Source organism: Ciconia boyciana, chromosome 27 (assembly GCF_034638445.1).
Source record: "Ciconia boyciana chromosome 27, ASM3463844v1, whole genome shotgun sequence".
In the NCBI taxonomy this organism is placed as follows: domain Eukaryota; kingdom Metazoa; phylum Chordata; class Aves; order Ciconiiformes; family Ciconiidae; genus Ciconia; species Ciconia boyciana.
The window spans coordinates 670,205-680,695 of record NC_132960.1 but is presented as its reverse complement, the minus strand read 5'-3'; the positions used below and the strand labels follow the sequence as shown (position 1 = coordinate 680,695).

Genomic DNA, 10,491 nt, shown 5'->3' with positions numbered 1-10,491 from the left:
GTACAAGCAAAAAGGAACAAGCTGCTTAAAAAAAAAATACGCAAACTGTGCTGGCAGAGGCGGCCTGGCCGCAGCTCCTCGGGGGAGGCGCAGCCGGGGGCTCGTGTGAGCCCCTCCAGTGGCCACCGGCAGCTCTGGCCCCGCGGGCAAGCTCCCCCGCCCAGCACCAGCGCAGAGGGGAAGGGACCCCACAACGCCGGGGCCGGACGCAGCTCCCTGTCCCCACAAGCTGCAGCGGCGTCACCTGAACGTTTACAATAACCCTGAAGAGATCTGGCGGCCGGCCGGTCTGTCCTGTCCGTCCATCCCGGCCCCCACCTGCCTGCCCGGCCCCGCCGGCTGCCCCGCCGGGCTCTTTGGTACGGCTGGCTGCAACACGCAGCTCCTCCTGCTCGCGTTGGCCACGGCAGCCCACAAACTCCTTGGTTACTTTTAAATATAGAGATTACTTTTTTTTTTAAAAAAAAAAAAAGAAAAATAGATTTTTTTTATTGGAAAGAGCCCTTTTCATGCCCGGCAGAGCACCGTCTGCCCGGCCCCGCGGTGCCGCTCAGCGCTGGAACGGCCGACGCACCTTCTTCCGCCTCTTGTGCTTCGCGTCACCCCTGGGGGCAGCGCCCTCGGCCCTCGGGGGCACCCCGGGGGAGGCTGCTGCCCCGGGGGGTGCGGGGGGCGGCGGGAAGGGCCCCCCCGGCATCGGTCCCGAGCTCCCCTGAAAGACGCGGGTGAAGAAGTCCTGCAGGTCGGCAGCCGATGCGGGGCTGCCCTTGGAGGCGCTCCTGCGGGGGAAAGCGGGTGTTCGGGGGGGCCCGGCTGAGCTCGGAGCCCCCCCCTCCCCGGGACGGGGATCAGGCCCCTTTCCCGTCACCGCTCCCCCACCGGGACCGACCTCTGCCGCCCGCCCGGCCCAGAGCTCCTCGAGCCAAAGGAGATGTGGTAGGGGACGCGGTGGGTGTCCGGGGAGATCCCCACGCGCTGGCAGCCGGCCCACTCTGCCGAGAGACACGCGGCCGCCGGTCACGCCGCCCCAGTGAGGGGGTGACGGCCGCCGGTCACGCCGCCCCAGTGAGGGGGTGACAGCCGGCAGCACCCGCTCGGTCCGGGGGCTCCGGGAGGCGGCACCCACCCGTGATGTCGTAGATCTTCCCGTCCATCATGGCGAAGTAGGTGATCTTCAGCCCCAGCAGGCTGGACTCGGCCCAGAAGTCGCCCTCCTCGGCGGGGTGCAGCCCGCCGCACTCGGCGCAGTAGCGGGCGCTGAGGGGGTCCCGGTCCATCTCGAACCTCCTGCGGCGAGGGCAGGCGTTTCCGACCCCCCGCGGGAGCGGCACTGGCTCTGCTCCCCCTCCTCCCACCGCCCCCTCCCCGCTTTGGACCCCCCCCGCACGCTGCCAGCGCGGCCTCGGGACCTACTTGTGCTTCCCCTGGCACTTGCTGCACATCATGGTGTTCATGGCCTCCTTCAGGTCGTCCTGCAGCCGGCTCAGGAACTCGCTCATGGACCTCGTCAGCTCGCTCTCCGCCATCCGCTTGCTGCGGGGCGGGGGGGGGGAAACCGGGGTCAGACCCTGCGTGGGGGGGGCCGGCCCCGGTGCCCCCAAACCCTCCCCGTCCCCTCGCACGCCCACTCACATCTCGTACTCCTTCCTCCTCTCCGGGCTGCTGACGATGTCCCAGGCCGCCCGCAGCACCTTGAACGCCGCCTCCGCCCTCGGGTGCTCGTTCTTGTCCGGGTGGACCTGGGAGGAGCGGGAGACCTCAGCGCGGCGTCGCGGGGCGTGGGACGCCCACCGACCGCCCAGAGCCCCCCGCACGCACCAGCACCGCCAGCCGGCGATAGGCCTTCTTCAGCTCAGCGTCCGATGCCGTCGCCTCCACGCCCAGCACCTGGAAGGGGTTCAGCTCCTCCTCGGGCACCTCCGCCATGGCCAGCAAGCGGCTCACCTCCTCCCCGGAGCCGGCGGTGGGAGCCCCGCCGTCGGGGCCGGCCGCCACATCCCCCGGCTCGCCTGTCCGACCCCCCCCGGGCGCCCAGGGGGGAGCTCGCCGCCCCTGCAGCCAGTCCCAGAGGTAGCGGCACGTCCGGCTCTCCCCGAGGAGCCCCCACGTCCTGCGCAGCACGGCCGCGTCCAGGAGCGCGAGGAGCCGGGCCGCCCGCCGGCTCCCGCCCAGCCGATCCACGCCGGCGGCCAGCGCGGCAGCGCCCAGACGCCAGCAGAGCCGCAAGCTGCCCAGGAGCAGCGTGAGGAGGAGGAGGAGCAGCACGCAGAGCACCCAGAGCAGGCGAAGGAAGAGCCCTGCCCCGGCCCGCAGCCACCGGGCCGCCCTCAGGGAGCCGCTCCGGGCCCGCCGGCCCACCCGCCGGCCCCAGCTCCGCACGCCGGCCTGCACCGAGCCCAGGTCGCGGGCGCCGAGGCGGCAGCAGGAGCAGAGCAGCCACCCGCCGGCCTCCGCACCCAGCCTGCGCGCCTGGGCCAGCGCCTGGGCCAGCAGCCCCCGGCAGCCAGCCGGCTCCTCCGCCGGCCCCGGCAGCCCGGTCCCGTCGCCGCGGCTCCTCTTCCGTGCCGGCCGGGGCCGCTTGCCCGCGCCGGCCTCGCGCCGGCCGCCCTCCTCCTTCTCCTTGGGGGCCGAGCGATGCCTCTGACGCCTCCGCGCCCTCCGGCCCCCCTTCCCCGCGCCGTCCTCGCCGGTCCCGTCCTCCTCGCCCTCCTCCTGCCCGCGGGGCGGCGGCAGCGCCGGGGCGGCGGCGGCGGCCCGGTTGCGACAGGTCAGGCTGCAGGATCCGTCCCGCCGCGCGGCCGCGGGGCTCGGGGGGGCGGCCGGCTCCCCCCGGCAGCGGCAGGAGCAGCCGGGGCTCGGGAAGGGCAGCTCCTGGTCGTCGTCGTCCTCCGGGCCGGTGGCCGGCTGCCGGCCGCAGCTCCCGTTCCAGGCAGCGCTGTCCGCCGCGGGGCCCCCGCCATCGCCGGGGGGGTCCCGGCTCCAGCCGGGGCCGTCGCCTCCTTCGGCCGCAGCCGCTTCCCGCCGCCGGAGCTGCTCCATCCCGGCGGCCCCGCTGGCCCCGGCCGGGCCTAGGTGACGGCCATGGCGCCGGGCCTGCGAACGAGAGCGGGGTCAGCGCGGCCCCCGCCCGGCCCCGGGGACGCCCCCGGCCCAGCTCCGGGTGCCCGGGGGACGCCGGCCCCCCCGGGAGGCTCTGAAGCCGATTGCGGGGGGTTTCACCCCAGCGGCGCGGCTCCGCCCGGCGCTCGGGGTCCCGGTGCGGCCCCTCCCGCCCTCCGCGGGGCCGGCGGGGAGCCCGGGGGGGGGGGGGGGGGGGGACACGAACCCCGGGGGGCCGGGGGGGGGGGGCGCCGGGGACTCACCGCGCCGGTGCCGGTGCCGGTGCCGGCGGGGGACCGCCGCCGCCTCCCGCCCCCCCCCGGGTCCCTCACCCGCCTCACTTCCGCCTTCCGCCCGCCCGCCGCCGCCGCCACCTCCCACTTCCGGGGGCGGGGCCTGACGCGGGGGCAGGCGTCATTGCTGCGCCCCGCCCCTTAAAGGGGCAGCGCCCCCTCGCCGCGAACCCCTCGGCCGCCCCGGCCGGGACCCGCGCGTCCTGCGCTGACCCCGTCACGTGCCCGCGCACGAGGCGGCTCCGTCCCGGCCGGGGGGGGCGGGGGGACCGCGGCGACACCCACGCGGGACCCCGCCCCACGCCGCGCCCCTGCCGGCCCCACACGAGCGGCCCTGCCCCACGGGACGGCAGCCGTGGGGCCGCGGTGCCCGCCCCGCAGCGCGTCCCGGCCCCACGCGGGTCCGCCGCCGGCCCCACGGGAGGGCTCCCGCCCCGCAGCCCCCCCCCGATCGCGCCCCCGCCCCACGCCGGGACCCGGTCCCGCGGCCCACCCGCCGCCGCAGCCCTCGCCCCGCGCCGCGTCCCCGCCCGCCCCCGCGGCCCCGGCCCCGGCCCCGGCCCCGCGCGGGACCCCCCGGCGGCCGCTCCCCGCCCCACGCCGGCCCCGGCCCCGCTCCCGGTCCCGCCCCGCACCGCCCCCGGCCCCGGCCCCGCTCCCGGCGGAGTCTCGGCTCCGTGGCCGGGCCCGGCCCCACCGCGACCGCGGGACCGGCAGCGAGCGGGTGAGTCCCGGGACGGGGCGGCGGCGGCGGGGCCCGAGCGGACCCCGCGCCCGGCCCCCTCCGGCCCCGGTCCCGGCCCCCGCGCTCCCCGCGCTCCCGGTGCTCCCAGTGCGGCAGCCCCGGGCAGCGCCGCCCCCCGCCCCGTCCCCTCAGCAGCTCCAGTGCCCCCGCTCGCTGTCCCCAGTAGCTCCCAGTGCCCCCGCTCGCTGTCCCCAGTAGCTCCCCGTTCCCCCTCCAGTGGCCCCAGCTCACTCTCCCCAGTAGCTCCCGGTTCCCCCTCCCAGTGCCCCCAGCACCTCCCGCCCTCCCCACCCCGGCAGCTCCCCCCACTTTCCAGTCCCCCCAGCCCAGTTCCCCCCAGATGTGCCCCCCACCCCCTGCCGCCGCTGCCCGATGTGGGTGTGGGGAGGGGGGTGCTCACCCACCGCCCGCAGAGCCCCGGGGGGGGGGGCTGCGTGCCGGGGGGCTCGGCGGGGGCTCAGCACCCCCCGCCCCCAGCCCCCCAGCCCCCGGGCGATGGAGCCCGGCGCCCCCACCGGGCACCCCTGCGCCCTGGAGCCCCGGCCCCCCTACGAGCCCGGCCCCGCCGCCCTCTGCGCCCTCGGTGCCCTCTTCGGCGTCGTCTGCGGCTGCTTCGGTGAGTGCCGGCACGGTGAGGGGCACGGTGGGGGGCGCGGGTGGGGGGCACGGCCAGGGAACATGGCCAGGGGCATTGACGGGGGGCAGAGCTGGGGGGCACGGCAGGGACACGGTGGGGACAAGGAGAGGGACACTGTGGGGGGCACGGCGAGGGGCCGGGGCACGGCCGGAAGGGATGGCACAGGGGACGCCGTGGGGCACATCCGTGGGGGCACAGCCGGGGCAGCTCCTGGTGACAGCCCCGCGCCCGCGCCAGGGTACCGCTGCTTCAAGGCCGTCATGTTCCTCTCGGGGCTGCTCTTCGGCTCCATCGTCATCTTCCTCCTGTGCTACAAGGAGCGGGTGCTGGAGACGCAGCTGAGCCTGGAGGCCAGCGCGGGCATCGCCCTGGGCATCGGGCTGCTCTGCGGGCTGGTCACCATGCTGCTGCGCAGCGTCGGGCTCTTCACCACCGGGCTGCTGCTGGGGCTACTGCTGGCCACGGCCGCGCTGGTGGCGGCGGCACCGGTGCTGCCGCCGCCGAGCCCCTGGGTGCCGGCGGGCAGCCTGCTGGGGCTGGCGCTGCTCTGCGCCCTCCTGGCGCTGCAGTGGCCGAAGGCGTTGACCGTCCTCTCCACCGCCGTCTTCGGCGCCGCCGTCGTCGTCGTCTGCGCCGACTACTTCGTGGAGGCGCTGGCGCTGGTGCTCTACGTCTACGACCGGCTGCGGCTGGCGCCAGCAGGGCCGCTGTGCTGGCACAGCTGGGTGGTGCTGGGTGCCTGGCCGGCGCTCAGCCTCCTCGCCGTCCTGCTCCAGTGGAAGCTGACGGCTGACGGCTTCTCCCACACCGACGGTGAGCGGGTGCGGCGGGAGCACCCAGGGGGGCGGTGGGGAGGGCGTCCCGGCGCGTGGGTGAGCGCGAAGGACGTGGGATGGTGGGGGCGAGGGCGGGGATGGGATGGGGATGGGGATGGGGACAGGGACGACGGCAAGGATGGGACGGGGAAAGAGATGGGGACGGGGATGAGGATGGCGATGGCGGGGGGCGTGGGGATGGCGGTGGGGATGAGGGCGGTGGGGATGAGGATGGGAACGGGGACGGGGCGGGGAAGGAGACGGGGATGGGACAGCAACAGGGCAGGGATGGAGAAGATGGCGATGGGGATGGCGACGGGAACGGCCGCGGGGACGGGGGTGGAGATGGCCGTGGCGACGGCGGGGGGGACGCTGAAGGCGATAGGGACGGAGGTGTCACCGGGGATGGGGACGCGGGGCAGGGCTCAGCCCCCCGCTCCCCGCAGTCGTCCTCAGCCGGCGGCAGAAGCGGCTGCAGCTGCTGCGCATCCGGCAGAAGGAGGCCAAGCGCCGGCAGAGCCTGGCCCCCCCCGAGGGCACCTACCGCCGCAAGCCGCCCCCCGTCAAGCGCTACGCGGGCGACGTGCTGGCCCCGGTGAGTCCGCGCCCCGGCGGGGCCGTGCCCGCGGCCGCGGGGCCGCGCTGACCCCCGTGTCCCCCCAGAGCTACATCCGGAGCCTGCGGGATCGGCAGCTGGAGAGCGGTGCCGTGCCGGGCCCCGCCGCCGCCCCGATGCCGACTGCGGCTCCACCGCGCCCCTCGCCGCCCCCCGCCCCGCCGCCGCCCCTGAGCGCCCGCGCCCCACCGATGTGCCTTGGGGGCCCCCGGCCCCCACCCCCGTGCCTGCCCCTTTAAATAGGCAAATTAGATGCCTTGTGCCCCGCCCCCCGGGGGGGTGGCCTAGGGGGGGGGGGGCTTCAGGGCCTGTGGGGGCTGGGGGTCCCCTGGTGGTGGGGCAAACCCAGTGCCCCCCCAGCTGCTGCCTGCCCCACAGCCGCCAGCCCCATAACCTGCCCCACAGCCGCCATCCCCATAACCTGCTCCCCTGCAGCCTGCCCCATAACGTGCCCCCATGCCTGCTGCAGCCCCCGCCCCTCGCCAGCCCCATGGAGGGGAGAGCCTGGGGGCAGCCCCGCCCCCGCGCCCCAGCTCCTGCCCAGCCCCCAGCCCCGGAGGAGACCCCCTGAAAAATAAAGCCCCACTTTTATTTTTGTAGGACCTACCCAAACTCTGCACACGCACCGTGGGCCCGGCCCAGCTCCCCCCTCCACTGCGGGGGTCCCGAAAGCCTTAACCCCACCGCGGGGGGGGGGGGGAGGGGGGTGTCTGGCCCCCGCACCGGGCCCCCCCCGCCCCCAGACCTGTCCCGAGCCCCCGAAGGACCACGGCGGCCCCCGCCCGTGCAGGGCTTGTACCGGGGCTGCCGCATTAAAGCGCGTCACGGGGGGCCCAGCGTGAGCCCCCCCGGTTCCGCCAGACCTCGTCACCTGCGGCCAGAGGCGAGGGGGGCGCGGGCGGTGGTGGGGACCCCCCAGATCCCCGCCTCGGAAGAGGGGGGTCCTGCCGGCACAGGGCGCCGGGGGCCGTGGCGGTCACGGTGGGGGCCGGGGAGGGTGACACCGGGGGGGTCGCTAGCCTGTGGGGGGGAGGGGACGTGGCGGTGCCGGGGTCCCCGCCGGGACGAGCCTCCCTGTGTCTGATGCCGTGAGGGCGGGGGTCAGGGGGTGCCCAGCCCCAGGACGTGGCCGATCTCGGGGCCACCGCGACGCCCTGGGGCGTCCCCTCCGTCCGGTGCTCGGCCCCAGCCGGGTGCGCCCTGCCCTCCTCCGGCAGCTCCGTGGGCACCAGCACCCCCCGGCCCCCCCCTGCCCTGACCCCCGGCCCCCCCGCATGCGCTCCTGCGTCCTCGGGTTGAGGGGATCGTCCACGCCGCAGCGCGGCCGCGTCCAGGCACCCGGCGGCCCCGAGGCCGCCGGAAAGCCCTGGGGAGGGACACCCCCCATCGGCACCCCCGGGGGGAGCCACCGGCCGGGGGTGGGGGGCTCGGGACGCCCTGACACTTGGGCCACCGGGTGCCCGCACCTCGTGGCCTCGGCCATCTCGGCCGCGCCAAAGTCGCCCGGCCAGCGGCTCCGTCTGGGGGGGGGACGGTGGGGACCCCCCACCCGTGGGCCCGGGGGCTCAGCGGCTGCTGGGGCGGGCAGCAGGGCAGCGCCGGGCTCTGCCGTCACCACGACCCCCCCCCACGCAGGGAAAGGCAGAACCGAGCTCCCGGCGCCGGGTCACTACTGCAATTTTATTATTGCATGATCTTTAAAAATAAAGGAAGAGGGAGGCCGCAACACAGAACACAAGGGGCCGGGGAAGATCGGGCGGGGGGGCCGCTGCCCCGCCCTGGACGCAGCACGGCTCTGCCCGGCCCCCCCCCTCCCCCCCCAAATAAAATTAAAAAAAAGGAGAGAGGTATTTGAGAGTCGCCGGGTTTCTAACACCGATAGCTGGGAACAACTGTTCTGGAAAAAAAAAAACCGACAGCACCCGCCCAAACCGAATCCCCGGGGCCGGGGGGGCCGGGCACTCGGTCCGGGCAGCCTGCACGCTGGGGACGCCGCCCGCGCCCCCCCCCGAGTCCCCGCGCCCCCCGAATCCCCCCGCCCGCCCCTTACAAGTCCAGCTCCAGGTCCCGCAGTTCCTCCTCCAAGGCTTTCCTCCGCCCCAGCTTCTCCAGCTGCTCTTTCGTCGGCTGCTTTATCTCCCCCGAGTCGAGCCGCTGCTGCAGCTCCTCCACCTGCCGCAGCTTCTTCTTCAGGTTCTTGATCTTCTTGCTCTTCTCCGAGGCGGGGGCTTCCCCCTCGGCGGGGGCCCTGGTGCCGCAGGCCGGCTGCGGCGCGGCCGCCCGACTGTCCCCCGGCGGCCCCTCGTCCCCGCCGCCGCCGCCCCCCGACAGAGAGGCCTTCTCCAGCGCCTGGATCAGTTCGTCCGTCTCCCGCTCCCCCTTCTCCTGCTGCTGCTTCCTCTTCTCCTTGCGTTTCAAGTTCCTTTTCGCCGCCTTGGACAGTCCCGTCTCGCCGCTCTCCGCCTTGCCGGGCTGCTTGCCGGGCTGCGCGGCGGCCTCCAGGCTCAGCCCCGGGGGCAGCTCGGGTTTGCTTTTGAAAAACTTCACATATTTATTCTCGTACCTGCACAGAACGAGAGCCCGTGAAGGCGCCTCTCCCCCGCCGTCCCTCCGCAGGGCCCCGGCGCGGTGCCAAAAACCCCATCACCGAACCCCAGGAACGCTCGGTGCCTCCGGCAAAACCTCCGACGCGGAGCAGCCCCCGGGGCCGGCTCTCCCCCGCGGCCGGGGGGACCTGCAGGCTCTGCCCCCTCCACCACGCAGCGGGCGAGCAGCCGCCCTCGGAGCGGGTCACCCACCGCTGCCGAGCTCCGCGCCCCGGCAGACGTCTCCGCTCGGGGTCCTCCTCACGTCCGCGGGACAGCCCGGACCCGCGCGGCCGCCCCGCGGAGGACGGGGGCGGGAGTGGATACGTACCGGCAGGATACGGCTTATGGGGTAAGGGTGAGGGGGTCGGAATTGCTCGGGCACCTGGAAAGAGACTGAGACCTCAAGACGCAACCCGGCACGCGCAGCCCCGGGAGTCGCGGGGACGGGACGGGACGCTGCGGCGGCTCCGCTCCCCTCTCGCGCGCGGCAGACCCCGGCTCTGGAGGGGGAGCCGGGAGGGCCTCCCCCCCGCCCCGGCCCAGGGGACACCCCCTTCCCCCCGGCCGCCGGCCCCACTTACACCGGCACCTCCTCCTGGGGCACGTATCCCTCCTTCACCCGCCGCTGCTTCCGCCAGGTGCCGTCGGGACGCTGCGTGGAGGCGATGTACTTCCCTGCGAGGCCAAGGCGCCGTCGGCTGGCGGCCCCGGGACACCCCACGCCCCCCACGGGGGGCCCGGGACACCCCACACGGCCCCCCCTCCCCGGCCCGGGACTGGGGTGGGGACGGCGGGACACCGCAGACACCGGGGCGGGGGGACGAGGCGGGCCCAGCCCCACAGGGAGAGGGGAGCCCCCCCGCAGGGGGCAGGGGACGGGCCCTGCCCCACGGAGACGGGGCAGGGGAGAGGCCCCACGGGCACCGGGAAGAGAGCCGGCCCCACGGGCACCGGGGGGCGCAGCCCCACGCGGACCCGGGCTGGGCCCCGCCCTATGGATCCGGGGCGGACACCAGCCCCACGGGGGCCGGGCCCAGCCCCACGGGAGCCGCCCGCCCCACGGCGCCGGGCCGGGCCGCACTCACCGGTCTCGTCAGTCACATAGGGAGTCGCCATCTTGCGAGCGCGACACACTTCCGGCCTCCCGGCCCCGCCCCGGAAGTGGCGGCGGCAGCGGCCGGGCGTGGCTGCAGAGGGGCGAGGCGGGGCGGGCGGCCATTTTGTATTTAAAGAGGCAGCGCCCCGTGTGTGTGTGTGGGGGACACACACTCCCGGCATGCCCCGGGGGAGCCCGCCCCCGGAGGCACGGGGTTGCCATGGCGACCCCGGGCCGGGGGCGCGAGGCCCGGCCCTGCCCGGGGTCGGGGCCCCTCGCCGTGGCGGCCGCAGCGTCCCCGACCCCGTCCCTCGGGGACACGGCCGCGCCCCCCCTCCCCGGCGGGGCCGCCCTCGGCTGGGGCCAGCGGGGACCTGTCCGCCCCACCCCCCACCCCCCCCCGCGCTCCACCCGGGAGCGCCTGCGGGACGGGAACCCCCAAACCGCCACCGCCGTCCCCGATCGCACCCCGAGATGCCGCCGGGGCGGAGGAAGCGGCGCAGCGCGGGGCGGGGAGCGCGGCCCCCGGGCCCCCCCGGGATGGGGACCCCCCCCGGGCCGGGCTCGGCTCCCGCGGCGGGGCCGGGGCCGCTCGAGGGTCG

At 76.1% G+C, this 10,491-nt stretch overlaps 3 protein-coding genes across 6 annotated transcripts; 1 reads left to right on the top strand and 2 right to left on the bottom strand.

Annotated features, from left to right (window-relative positions):
• Positions 1-467: 467 nt before the first annotated feature.
• On the bottom strand, positions 468-3,462 carry DNAJC14 (DnaJ heat shock protein family (Hsp40) member C14). Of its 2 annotated transcripts, XM_072847254.1 has the most exons (7): positions 3,363-3,462; positions 1,819-3,093; positions 1,633-1,739; positions 1,414-1,533; positions 1,127-1,287; positions 890-992; positions 468-779 (listed from the first exon to the last, which is right to left on the bottom strand). In XM_072847254.1, the coding sequence occupies exons 2-7, from the start codon at positions 3,037-3,039 to the stop codon at positions 551-553; spliced, it is 1,941 nt and encodes a 646-aa protein (XP_072703355.1). In that variant the 5' UTR covers positions 3,040-3,093; positions 3,363-3,462; the 3' UTR covers positions 468-550. The 2 variants fall into 2 exon arrangements, with proteins under 2 accessions (XP_072703355.1, XP_072703356.1); XM_072847255.1 differs by lacking the exon at positions 890-992.
• Positions 3,463-4,010: 548 nt separating this feature from the next.
• LOC140644429 (transmembrane protein 198-like) lies at positions 4,011-7,873 on the top strand. Of its 2 annotated transcripts, none has more exons than XM_072847263.1 (5): positions 4,011-4,116; positions 4,615-4,753; positions 5,012-5,587; positions 6,036-6,184; positions 6,806-7,873. In XM_072847263.1, the coding sequence occupies exons 2-5, from the start codon at positions 4,633-4,635 to the stop codon at positions 6,881-6,883; spliced, it is 924 nt and encodes a 307-aa protein (XP_072703364.1). In that variant the 5' UTR covers positions 4,011-4,116; positions 4,615-4,632; the 3' UTR covers positions 6,884-7,873. The 2 variants fall into 2 exon arrangements, with proteins under 2 accessions (XP_072703364.1, XP_072703363.1); XM_072847262.1 differs by having other exon boundaries at positions 6,253-6,807.
• Positions 7,874-7,894: 21 nt separating this feature from the next.
• Positions 7,895-9,980, bottom strand: PYM1 (PYM homolog 1, exon junction complex associated factor). Of its 2 annotated transcripts, XR_012039784.1 has the most exons (4): positions 9,879-9,923; positions 9,375-9,468; positions 9,122-9,175; positions 8,628-8,768 (listed from the first exon to the last, which is right to left on the bottom strand). XR_012039784.1 is itself a non-coding variant. In XM_072847276.1 (3 exons), exons 1-3 carry the CDS (start codon positions 9,907-9,909, stop codon positions 8,252-8,254), a joined length of 642 nt encoding a protein of 213 aa, XP_072703377.1. In that variant the 5' UTR covers positions 9,910-9,980; the 3' UTR covers positions 7,895-8,251. The 2 variants fall into 2 exon arrangements, 1 of the variants encoding a protein (XP_072703377.1); XM_072847276.1 differs by lacking the exon at positions 9,122-9,175 and having other exon boundaries at positions 7,895-8,768; positions 9,879-9,980.
• Positions 9,981-10,491: the final 511 nt, after the last annotated feature.